This window comes from Chanodichthys erythropterus, chromosome 21, assembly GCF_024489055.1.
Source record: "Chanodichthys erythropterus isolate Z2021 chromosome 21, ASM2448905v1, whole genome shotgun sequence".
Taxonomy (NCBI): Eukaryota; Metazoa; Chordata; class Actinopteri; order Cypriniformes; family Xenocyprididae; genus Chanodichthys; species Chanodichthys erythropterus.
The window spans coordinates 37173141-37185815 of NC_090241.1; the positions used below are offsets into that span (position 1 = coordinate 37173141).

The window sequence follows — 12675 nt, forward strand, 5'->3', positions numbered from 1 at the left end:
CTGAGGAAAAACCCTCTGGAAGTGAGCAACATGAAGACGTGCAGAGAGCCAACGAGACGGAGTGAGACGAGAGACTCTTCACCAGTGTTTACCAAAGATGTGACAGACGCACATTCACTGACTGACACTCTCGTCTTTAGTGTTCAAGCCGAACTGTGAACAAACACAATCCAGTGCCAAATATAATCCAACACACGCTTCTCCAAAGACTTCTGGATTCGTCACCACAATCCAGAGCGGAAAATCACTGAGAGTTCAGAAGAAATGATTAAAGAAATACTAAAGAAATCAATAAATGCCAACGGGCAAAGATAAGAATGAATGATCTCTGAAAAACTGCCAAGAATAGGTCATTTTTGCATCAAAATAATGAAAAAAATTAAATATGAAATTATATTTTGCATAAAGAAATTTATGCCTGTTTTTAGGACCATTAAGAGTTTTCACACTGGCATTAAAATCACATTACTGTAAGGGGAAAAACTAAATATTATATCATTTTTATATCAATCTGATATGATATAGCAATATATAAAATCTCATTTTTATTATGCAAAAGTAATGCAAAAATATTTATTACACATGCATCATGGTATTTAATTTATGCTGATATAAAAATGCATTATAAAATGTTGATGCAAAAATCTTAATGGTTTTAAAAGTAGGCCTCATTTTCTTTATTCTATATATGTGTGTTTTTTTCTTTTGATTTTAAATTGAAACATGACCATATTTACAGAAGATATTGAAATCTGAAATATTTCATCATAAAACAAGTATTTAGAGTCCAGTATTTGAGCAGCATTCACAGGCGAGCAGGGTTTGTTAATGACTGGTTAGATTATGGATCATTCAGATGGCTTTTATGGTTTTCTATGTCATAATTATCTCAGACGGCACGATAACTCAGAACAAGATTAAACACAGATTTGACATCTCTGAGTTGGAAAAACGGTACAATTGGCCGATAATGACAGACATAAAAACCTCAAACCAAAGTTTTACCTTCTTTTCGGCACGAGCAGTTCAACAAACACACACCAAATATTTGCATCAAATAATGTGTTTTTAAATAGTGTTCATGTTGCAATAATATCATAAAGTGTCTTTTTGAGAAAGAAATAAGCTGGAATACATATGCATATAGTCTGTTATGTGTTGCTCTGAATACGACCTCAGAAACAGCTTCATTCTGCCAATTATGCAATTAATTATGCAAGAGTTTGATTGACAGAACATCATCAAATGAAAAAGGTGCTTTTAGTCTGTCTTCATTCATTTATTACTCTGTTTTTCTTCTTTATAAATTCTGTTTACCTGTAAACATGGACCAAAATGCTTCTTGCACACGAGAACCGTGCAGTATTTTCACCAGTGTTATTTTTATACAAATTTTAAGCTTTGTTAAAATGTTAATACATAATCTTTGTAATAAATTTGTACATATTTTGAAAAAAAAAAAAAAACAGGCGCTGGAGTTTTTATTTAGCTCTTCAAAGAGTGTTGCACTATAATCATCTTGCTCTAACAGTCAAATCTAAAGAAACAGTATTTGTAATGACTGAAGAATGCAGTTTCACGATTATTCACGCAGGTCGTAAATCGGACGGCAGGAACGCTGGACTGAACTCACCAGTCGTTTCTTTTCATTTTAATGATTTCCTTCTAATGACATGAAATGACTGGCGTTGAGGTAAGTGTGTCACTTTACCGTGGTAAGGGGGGGGGTCCCGTTTACACTACTGACTCAAATCTGCACTGATTTCAGGCCTCCACCTAAACACGCTAAACAGTGTGGTTAAAGTCAGCCAGTCTACAAACGGATGTTGTTTTACATTTTTATAACATATATAGTGGTCTCTGGGTTCAGAGAAGAGACCAAGACACTCAAAAGAGAAGAAAAATCGCCCACACTGTAAAAAAGAATGAGTCATGGCAGCTTGTTTACTTCAACTTATCAATATAATTGAAGCAATTTCAACTTCTTTTTAGCCTATAATTTATACAAGGGACTTTACGCACACCAATGGATTTTTGTAACCACGCATACTTTGTACGCACACGTCGCACATGCGCTTTAAGTTTGTTTTGCAGTAATTAGTTTATCCACAAGGTGGCAACCGTGCCCTGGGGGCGTCGATTCACAAGGTGAAAACGTCTCAGGTTATGACTATAACCATAGTTCCCTGAGAGAGGGAACGAGACACTGCGTCCCGAAGGGGGCGTTCCCATAGCACCCTCGAAAGGAAACTACATAAACAGACAAGACAAATTGGGTCTCCCCTAACTCAGTTAATGATTATCCTAAGTATACACAAATTATATTAATTTAAAATAACCATATAGCTTATTATATAACGAGTAAGAAGACGAATTAGTGCATAATAAAACCAACTGAACGTAATTTCTTAAACTTGATTAACTGCTAATTAATAAATAATAGCCTATAAAGTGAATAATTGAACATCATTCATTTATTTTATTTATAATTAAAATATTTGGACATTTAACACTTAATCTAAAATAATTACATTAAAGATGATTGTGAATACATGTAGGGTAAGTGCAAATGCGTGTATAAACTGAGCTATCAGGCTAATCGGGTATCTGTATGCTACGCTAGTACATGAGCATTTTGAGTACGGTACATTCTGTCGGAATTGTAAAAGAAATTTGAACCAACGGGGTCCTAATGGAGACGCGATTTCAGGGGGGACCCAATTTGTCACAACACCAGAACGCATGCAAGCTACAGCGACAATGGAGGCTTATATAGACGACAGATTGTGCGAAGAGATTAGAAAGTGCCCTCATTTGAACAACTTTAGCATGAAAGAATACAGAATTGTTTACATGGGTTGTAACTCGTGGCGAGAGATTGCGCAAAACTGCGCATGCGTCGAACACATGTGCGCATACGAGACAAATGATGTATACTTTGCAAGGCTGTGCGTTCGACTAGCGTACATGTGAAAAAACTAAGTATAATTTCAGCTTAAATCTCCAACTTCTGGGGAATCTTTCGTTTCAAACAAACGCCGAACAGAGGGTCTGCTGGCTAAAAGAGAATGTGAGAGAGCTCGTAATAAAACAAGAATCAACATCAGCTTGGCTTTTCAGAGATGGCAAGAACTGATTTGAAATGTTGTAAAAACATTGTAGAGATGATGGTGTTTTTATTACTCAACAGGTAAGGTGTTTTATTGAAGAGTTTTATTGTTAATTGGAGTTTTTGTCCTAATTAGCCTAATTATTTTTGAAACGGTTTCTATTTTTCTTCGACGTCGCGGCCTGAAAAACAACACTGTATGGCAATGATAATATCAGGTGCTGTTTATGTGCTTTATTTAATGTTTAATGTGCTTTATTTAATGTTAAAAGCATCTACTGTGAGTTTGAATATCATTGTGTCTTTTATAGCAGTGTACTGAAAGCAACAATGGACGACTCACCTCAGATCTTCAAAATAAATTAAAGGAAACAAGAACATTCAAACGGTCAACTAATTGTGAACAGAAAAGTGTATTCTATGATGAAGATTGATTCAGTGACCCAGTATGTATTTTTAATAATGTTAAAATGCTGTAATATTCATGAATTTGCCTATGTAGTTGCAAGTGGCGGGAACTTGCCGAGAGCGCCCGCCCACGCGCTCTTCTGATTGGCTATGATTTCTAATTGACTTGATCACGTCTTATAGTCACGTCGCGTCTGGTGTGGACAGACAAATTGTTTGTCGCTGGAATCTAATCGCATCGCGTCTGGTTTTCAAGCTTTGTTTCCATCCAGAGTTGTAAATTTAACTTGTGCGCAAATTTTGAATATTGCATAAAACATTTGCGAATAAAGCACTGTTTCCATCATTGTCAAAGAGAACAAAATTGTCACTTCCAGATAAACTGGCGCTGAATAGCATTAAGAAAAATAGAAGCTGCTGCAGTAGAATCGACTGTATAATTTTCATATATATTAAATTGCGCAGATGAACCGCAATAAACGCTGTCATGAAATCTTGCATTCAGATGCCTGGTGTTTGTGAACGCAATCATGTGAGGGAATTATGTTAAACCACTTTAATGAAAGACCTTTCTCAGGCATTATAGAATGACCAAAAAGCATTTCAGATGTGCATTGAGTCCAGTTATGCCGTCCCATCATAAAGTCACATGTCTTTTTTGATGCACATCAAGAAATTTATTCGGTAAAAGTTTATCCAACTTAGTTGAGTGCATACGTTTTTTTATGCTCATTTTTAACATTTATGCACATATTGGTGTTTCCATCCAGTGTTTTTTATGCGGTATCCCAAAATGCGGATAAAAATTGGTGGATGGAAACAGCACACAGAGCCGAAGCGCAACCAAAACAATGTTCTTGTGCAAAATGCATTCAGTTTTGATTTTTAACCAAAAGTTGTTTTTTTACATTGCAGTAAACTTATATAAAAAATAATAAAACCTCTACTGAACAAGTAATACTTAGATCATAATGTAATTCAGCTGCTTGTTTCTGAACCATTACTAATGTGTGTGAACCGCCTTATAAACCGATCCGAGATGATTTTCTGTGTCACTTCAGAATAAATCAAAAACAGAAGCTCTTTCCAGATAGATTTTCTGTTTCTTTTTATTGTCATAATTCTGAAATACAGAATTTAAAGGGAGACAAAAGCAAGTTACAGCGACTGAGGCCTCATGAACGGGTGTTTTATGACTAGTCATCTTCATCAATGGACAGATAATGAAAGGAAATGTCACACAAAACTGAGAGTTCTGACATTAAAATAAAGTATTCAGAGACTCTGAACAGTTTTCAAAAACACTGAGAATATGAGGAGAAACAATGAAACTGAATGAATCACGCTTCATCCACAAACCTGTTTCTCTTTAAAGAACAATTTCACCTACAAATCATCGTTTACTCACCCTAATCTCACTTTCTTTCTTCTGTATATGAACACAAAAGGAGATGTTTAGCACAACGTACACAATCCTGTTCAAATATACGGAAATGCAAACAAGCTGCAACAAAGAGAATATTTCCAGTTTCATTTTCCATTTAGGAGTCGCATGCATGAAAATAACTGCATGAAAACTCACAGAAGAAAGAAAGTCAAACCGGTTTAGAGTGACATGAAGGAGTGTAAATGATCATTTTAAGCTTATTAACAGGTTCATCTAATTATAATGAGCTTCTTCGAAGGGCAACAACACTGAATTATTTCAGAAATAACAATATAACATCAGTCCTTTCTGTTCTGCTTTTGGAGAACCTTCTTTGCGGCCCCTTGTGGAATTGAAATAATAAGAAAATAAAAAATGAATAAATATATAAAATCAAACATTAAAAAGTGTGTACGCGTTCCCGGTTCTTTTTCCTCTGCCTGGCTCTTTTTGTCGAGAGCCAAAGCCACAGTCCATATAAAATTACCAAACCGCGGCGTGGGGCGGGTGGGGGATGCACATTTTTTAAACATATGCATTTTTAGTTCCTCTTTTGTTCTGTTATTAAAAGCAGAGTTTTGGACAAATGGCAGCGGAGCTCCACCCGCTCTGAGACTGGCACACACACACACACACACACACACCTCTGAACTTCCTCTATCTCACACACACACACTCGGCGACCGCATCGGAACAATGGAAAGGGAATTACGTCGCATTCTGGAGCGAATTGCACGCAGTTTTATTTCTCCATTAAAAGGCGATTAAATGACTCAAACTTTTGACCTGTGCTGATCTTTATGATTATGGAGAGACACGTACAGCTTTATTTGGAAGCTTTTTGTCTTTTGCATTGTGCATTAAATCTACAGCTCTGAGAGGGGAATCATTTCAGATAAAAACACTTAAAAGGCACTAGGGATGAAATCTGTTGAAAGACGGATTGCCACACACACACACACACACACACACACACACACACACACACACAAATAAGTTTGAGTGAATCTCACAAAACCAGTCACTTTCAGGTCACCCAAAAACATCATATTTTTGCATAAAATCTTACACTCTAAAAAATGCTGGGTTAAAAAATCCATCCCAAGTTGGGTTGAAAATGGAGAAACCCAGCGATTGTGTTGTTTTATCCCAGCGAATGGGATGTTTTAACCCAGCGAATGGGATGTTTTAACCCAGCGAATGGGATGTTTTAATCCAGTGAATGGGATGTTTTAACCCAGCGAATGGGATGTTTTAACCCAGCGAATGGGATGTTTTAACCCAGCGAATGGGATGTTTTAATCCAGCGATTGGGATGTTTTAACCCAGCGAATGGGATGTTTTAACCCAGCGAATGGGATGTTTTAACCCAGCGATTGGGATGTTTTAACCCAGCGAATGGGATGTTTTAATCCAGCGATTGGGATGTTTTAACCCAGCGAATGGGATGTTTTAACCCAGCGAATGGGATGTTTTAACCCAGCGAATGGGATGTTTTAATCCAGCGATTGGGATGTTTTAACCCAGCGAATGGGATGTTTTAACCCAGCGAATGGGATGTTTTAACCCAGCGATTGTGTTGTTTTATCCCAGCGAATGGGATGTTTTTACCCAGCGAATGGGATGTTTTAACCCAGCGAATGGGTTGTTTTAACCCAGCGATTGTGTTGTTTTAACCCAGCGAATGGGATGTTTTAACCCTGCGAATGGGATGTTTTAACCCAGCGATTGGGTTGTTTTAACCCAGCGAATGGGATGTTTTAACCCAGTGAATGGGATGTTTTAACTCAGTGATTGGGTTGTTTTAACCCAGCGAATGGGATGTTTTAACCCAGCGAATGGGATGTTTTAATCCAGCGATTGGGATGTTTTAACCCAGCGAATGGGTTGTTTTAACCCAGCGATTGTGTTGTTTTAACCCAGCGAATGGGATGTTTTAACCCTGCGAATGGGATGTTTTAACCCAGCGATTGGGTTGTTTTAACCCAGCGAATGGGATGTTTTAACCCAGCGATTGGGTTGTTTTAACCCTGCGAATGGGATGTTTTAACCCAGCGATTGGGTTGTTTTAACCCAGCGAATGGGATGTTTTAACCCAGCGAATGGGATGTTTTAACCCTGCGAATGGGATGTTTTAACCCAGCGATTGGGTTGTTTTAACCCAGCGAATGGGATGTTTTAACCCTGCGAATGGGATGTTTTAACCCAGCGAATGGGATGTTTTAACCCAGTGAATGGGATGTTTTAACTCAGCGATTGGGTTGTTTTAACCCTGCGAATGGGATGTTTTAACCCAGCGATTGGGTTGTTTTAACCCAGCGAATGGGATGTTTTAACCCTGCGAATGGGATGTTTTAACCCAGCGATTGGGTTGTTTTAACCCAGCGAATGGGATGTTTTAACCCAGTGAATGGGATGTTTTAACTCAGCGATTGGGTTGTTTTAACCCAGCGAATGGGATGTTTTAACCCAGTGAATGGGATGTTTTAACTCAGCGATTGGGATGTTTTAACCCAGTGAATGGGATGTTTTAACTCAGCGATTGGGTTGTTTTAACCCAGCGAATGGGATGTTTTAACCCAGTGAATGGGATGTTTTAACCCAGCGATTGGGTTGTTTTAACCCAGCGAATGGGATGTTTTAACCCAGCGAATGGGATGTTTTAACCCAGCGATTGGGATGTTTTAACCCAGCGATTGGGATGTTTTAACCCAGCGATTTGGTTAAATGTTTGACCAACCTGCTGGGTAGTATCAACTAAAAAATTACTGTATTACTCAAAATTAACCCAAAATAAGTTGAAAATTAACATTAACACTTTAATAAATTAACATTTATTAATTAATGAATAATAATTAAACAATAAACATTTATTAAATTGCTCATTAATAAATGTTCACCTTTTGATTATTATTGTTGCCTCTAGTAATTGTGTCAGATTTTTAATTTCCATCCTATTTTGGGTTCATTTTAAGCCAGACATATAGTCATTTTTAAACAATATTAAACATTTAACCCAATCACCAATTTTCAACCCAACTTGGGTTGTTTTTAACGCAGCATTTTTTAGAGTGTAATTTATCATTATCACTGTTGGGTATACTGCATTACTAAGTAATTAATTACTGTAATTTAGTTACTTTTCCCTTGAAAAAGTAAAGTATTACTCTTCATTTCTTACTTCTGATGTAATTGCGTTTATAAAGGACATTTCTATGTAAAACAACAGTGGATTAAACATCAAAATGTTACGTTTTCCCTTTAAATACTTTGGTCAGTTCAAGAATAATTTATGCAATTTAATATTATTTATTTGAAAGAATAGAGCGGTTTCATGTCTATCCTTTACTTTTGGATTTAGAAAATATTAATAATTAATAATGCTTTTTAGAGAGAGTAATTAGTACAGTAATCTAATTACACTGTTGAAGATGTAATCAGTAGCTAGTAATTAATTACTTTTTGTAGAGTAACTTACCCAACACTGTTCATTATTATTTTTTTATTATTACTATTATTTATGTAGTACAATAAAACAAAACTTTAGAGAGCTTTGGAGAATAATTACAGTCAAAATAATAAAAAAAAAAAACATCTGAAAATGTGATCCGTCTTTATGCAAAATATTGTTTGTATTTTTCGAGCTACAGTGACGTGACCCGGCCGTGTTTTCATGAGATCCACTCGTTCACAAACAGCTCTCGTATATCGTGAGTTTGTGGACTAACGACGCAGATCTCGTGAAGAGCATCCGTGAATCCGTCCGTGTGTCCCTGATCTCAGTAAGATCCTGTCTGCTCAGCTCCAAAGATCCGCTCGTATTCGCTCAGCAGCAGCTCGATGGCCTGGTTCTGATACACCATGTTGATGGCCATGTTTCCGCACTCGTTCTCCGGACGCATCAGCGTGGGGCCGAACACGATGCCGATGTTCTGAGTCGTCATGCGATTGCTGTTGGAGCTCTCCATCACCCTGAACACACAGAGACGGACACAGCGAAGGGTTAACGTCACTGTACAACACATCTTTCCCACTCAACTGCTGATCCAGAGAGAAACTGCTTAAAACTTCCACTTTATAAATAGAAAAAGCAAAGGAGAAACGAAGCGTTTCCTGTGGGTAACTTCCTCCAGAGATACCAAACCACAGGAAGATGTTTCTACTCATCATGTTCTCCATCTTTCAGTTCAACTTTGATGTTTCAGCAAACATAATTTGAAGGTTCTTTGAAACAAGCAGTAAGATTTCAAGTGCAATTTCCCTGCATGATGTAGTTTCTGTATTTATTATGGTGCAGACTCAGGCTGATAATAAATGACTAGTGTTGCTTTAATTGTGATGTGTCTTTTATATTCTCAGTCTCATCAGTCTGTTTGTAATGAAGACACACGGCGCCCTCTAGTGTCTCAATCACAACACTTTCTGCAAGGTGGATTTCATTGCATTTCCAGCTCAATCAACTATAACTGCACAATATATAAACCCAGAAGAGATGGTGAGATCCCAGAGGGAAATATTTACCACCATAAACTAAAGAGAAGAAAGACAAATAAATAAAGAGGTAGAACACTTAAAAGTGAGCGATTGTTTGATTTAAAAATGATAAACTTAGAGATCTACTGTTAAAAGTGAACACACAGATTATTTTGTGGTTGTGAATAGTGAAGGGAGGCGATTGGGATGTTTTAACCCAGTGATTGGGATGTTTTAACCCAGCGATTGGGATGTTTTAACCCAGCGATTGGGATGTTTTAACCCAGCGATTGGGATGTTTTAACCCAGTGATTGGGATGTTTTAACCCAGCGAATGGGATGTTTTAACCCAGCGATTGGGATGTTTTAACCCAGCGATTGGGATGTTTTAACCCAGTGATTGGGATGTTTTAACCCAGCGATTGGGATGTTTTAACCCAGTGAATGGGATGTTTTAACCCAGCGATTGGGATGTTTTAACCCAGCGATTGGGATGTTTTAACCCAGCGATTGGGATGTTTTAACCCAGCGATTGGGATGTTTTAACCCAGCGATTGGGATGTTTTAACCCAGCGATTGGGATGTTTTAACCCAGCGATTGGGATGTTTTAACCCAGCGATTGGGATGTTTTAACCCAGCGAATGGGATGTTTTAACCCAGCGATTGGGATGTTTTAACCCAGTGAATGGGATGTTTTAACCCAGCGATTGGATTGTTTTAACCCAGCGATTGGGATGTTTTAACCCAGCGATTGGATTGTTTTAACCCAGCGAATGGGTTGTTTTAACCCAGCGATTGGGATGTTTTAACCCAGCGATTGGGATGTTTTAACCCAGCGATTGGGATGTTTTAACCCAGCGATTGGGATGTTTTAACCCAGCGATTGGATTGTTTTAACCCAGCGAATGGGTTGTTTTGACCCAGCGAATGGGATGTTTTAACCCAGCGATTGGGATGTTTTAACCCAGCGAATGGGATGTTTTAACCCAGCGATTGGGATGTTTTAACCCAGCGATTGGGATGTTTTAACCCAGCGAATGGGATGTTTTAACCCAGCGATTGGGATGTTTTAACCCAGCGAATGGGATGTTTTAACCCAGCGAATGGGATGTTTTAACTCAGCTAATGGGATGTTTTAACCCAGCGATTTGGATGTTTTAACTCAGCTAATGGGATGTTTTAACCCAGCGATTGGGATGTTTTAACCCAGCGAATGGGATGTTTTAACCCAGTGAATGGGATGTTTTAACCCAGCGATTGGGATGTTTTAACTCAGCTAATGGGATGTTTTAACCCAGCGATTTGGATGTTTTAACCCAGCGATTGGGATGTTTTAACCCAGCGATTGGGATGTTTTAACCCAGCGATTGGGATGTTTTAACCCAGCGATTGGGATGTTTTAACCCAGCGATTGGGATGTTTTAACCCAGCGAATGGGGTGTTTTAACCCAGCGCTTGGGATGTTTTAACCCAGCGAATGGGGTGTTTTAACCCAGCGATTGGGATGTTTTAACCCAGCGATTGGGATGTTTTAACCCAGCGATTGGGATGTTTTAACCCAGCGATTGGGATGTTTTAACCCAGCGAATGGGGTGTTTTAACCCAGCGAATGGGATGTTTTAACCCAGCGATTTGGATGTTTTAACTCAGCTAATGGGATGTTTTAACCCAGCGATTTGGATGTTTTAACCCAGCGATTGGGATGTTTTAACTCAGCTAATGGGATGTTTTAACCCAGCGATTTGGATGTTTTAACCCAGCGATTGGGATGTTTTAACCCAGCGATTGGGATGTTTTAACCCAGCGATTGGGATGTTTTAACCCAGCGATTGGGATGTTTTAACCCAGCGATTGGGATGTTTTAACCCAACGAATGGGGTGTTTTAACCCAGCGATTGGGATGTTTTAACCCAGCGATTGGGATGTTTTAACCCAGCGAATGGGGTGTTTTAACCCAGTGATTGGGATGTTTTAACCCAGCGATTGGGATGTTTTAACCCAGCGATTGGGATGTTTTAACCCAGCGAATGGGGTGTTTTAACCCAGTGATTGGGATGTTTTAACCCAGCGATTGGGATGTTTTAACCCAGCGAATGGGGTGTTTTAACCCAGCGAATGGGGTGTTTTAACCCAGCGATTGGGATGTTTTAACCCAGCGATTGGGATGTTTTAACCCAGCGAATGGGGTGTTTTAACCCAGCGCTTGGGATGTTTTAACCCAGCGAATGGGGTGTTTTAACCCAGCGATTGGGATGTTTTAACCCAGCGATTGGGATGTTTTAACCCAGCGATTGGGATGTTTTAACCCAGCGATTGGGATGTTTTAACCCAGCGAATGGGGTGTTTTAACCCAGCGAATGGGATGTTTTAACCCAGCGATTTGGATGTTTTAACTCAGCTAATGGGATGTTTTAACCCAGCGATTTGGATGTTTTAACCCAGCGATTGGGATGTTTTAACTCAGCTAATGGGATGTTTTAACCCAGCGATTTGAATGTTTTAACCCAGCGATTGGGATGTTTTAACCCAGCGATTGGGATGTTTTAACCCAGCGATTGGGATGTTTTAACCCAGCGATTGGGATGTTTTAACCCAGCGATTGGGATGTTTTAACCCAACGAATGGGGTGTTTTAACCCAGCGATTGGGATGTTTTAACCCAGCGATTGGGATGTTTTAACCCAGCGAATGGGGTGTTTTAACCCAGTGATTGGGATGTTTTAACCCAGCGATTGGGATGTTTTAACCCAGCGATTGGGATGTTTTAACCCAGCGAATGGGGTGTTTTAACCCAGTGATTGGGATGTTTTAACCCAGCGATTGGGATGTTTTAACCCAGCGAATGGGGTGTTTTAACCCAGCGAATGGGGTGTTTTAACAGTGATGTTTTAAATCAGTTGCTTTGAATCGGTTGCTTTGCAAATGATTCACTGCTTTGAAACTGCTCAAACTGAGGTAATGTATGGCAAAAGTTTCAACAAAACAAGCAAGTATTTTCATTAAAAATATAATCTACATGATTAAAATCACTAGCTGCTCATCATCACTAGTTAGTGGACGATTCCAGATAGCTATATATGTTCTATGAACAAATAAAACTTGCCTCGCCTCCAAGTTCTTCTGATTGGTCCACTGTTTTGGAACTGACATTGATGAGCGGTCCTGCGTTTAAAAGTTGAAATTCTTTTAATTTGACTCTGCCTCTTAAAAACGTGGCACTCACATGCGAGGCGGTGCAAAAGACGCGAGCGTAACAGTC

At 38.7% G+C, this 12675-nt stretch overlaps 2 protein-coding genes across 6 annotated transcripts in view; one reads left to right on the forward strand and one right to left on the reverse strand.

Moving 5' to 3' along the window:
• LOC137011295 (zinc finger E-box-binding homeobox 1-like) overlaps positions 1–2523 on the forward strand; it is a 41908-nt gene extending 39385 nt beyond the window's left edge. For 2 of the 4 annotated variants that reach the window (XM_067374028.1, XM_067374029.1), the window contains exon 8: positions 1–2518. This exon is cut by the window's left edge and continues 447 nt beyond it. In XM_067374028.1, the coding sequence (XP_067230129.1) occupies positions 1–65 (65 nt within the window). In that variant the 3' untranslated portion in view covers positions 66–2518. The other 2 variants (XM_067374030.1, XM_067374027.1) reach the window with 2 other exon arrangements.
• Positions 2524–3597: 1074 nt separating this feature from the next.
• Positions 3598–12675, reverse strand: part of arhgap9 (Rho GTPase activating protein 9) — a 40969-nt gene continuing 31891 nt past the window's right edge. For both annotated transcript variants that reach the window (XM_067373232.1, XM_067373230.1), the window contains exon 20: positions 3598–8915. In XM_067373232.1, the coding sequence (XP_067229333.1) occupies positions 8723–8915 (193 nt within the window). In that variant the 3' untranslated portion in view covers positions 3598–8722. The remainder of the gene's footprint in view (positions 8916–12675) is intronic.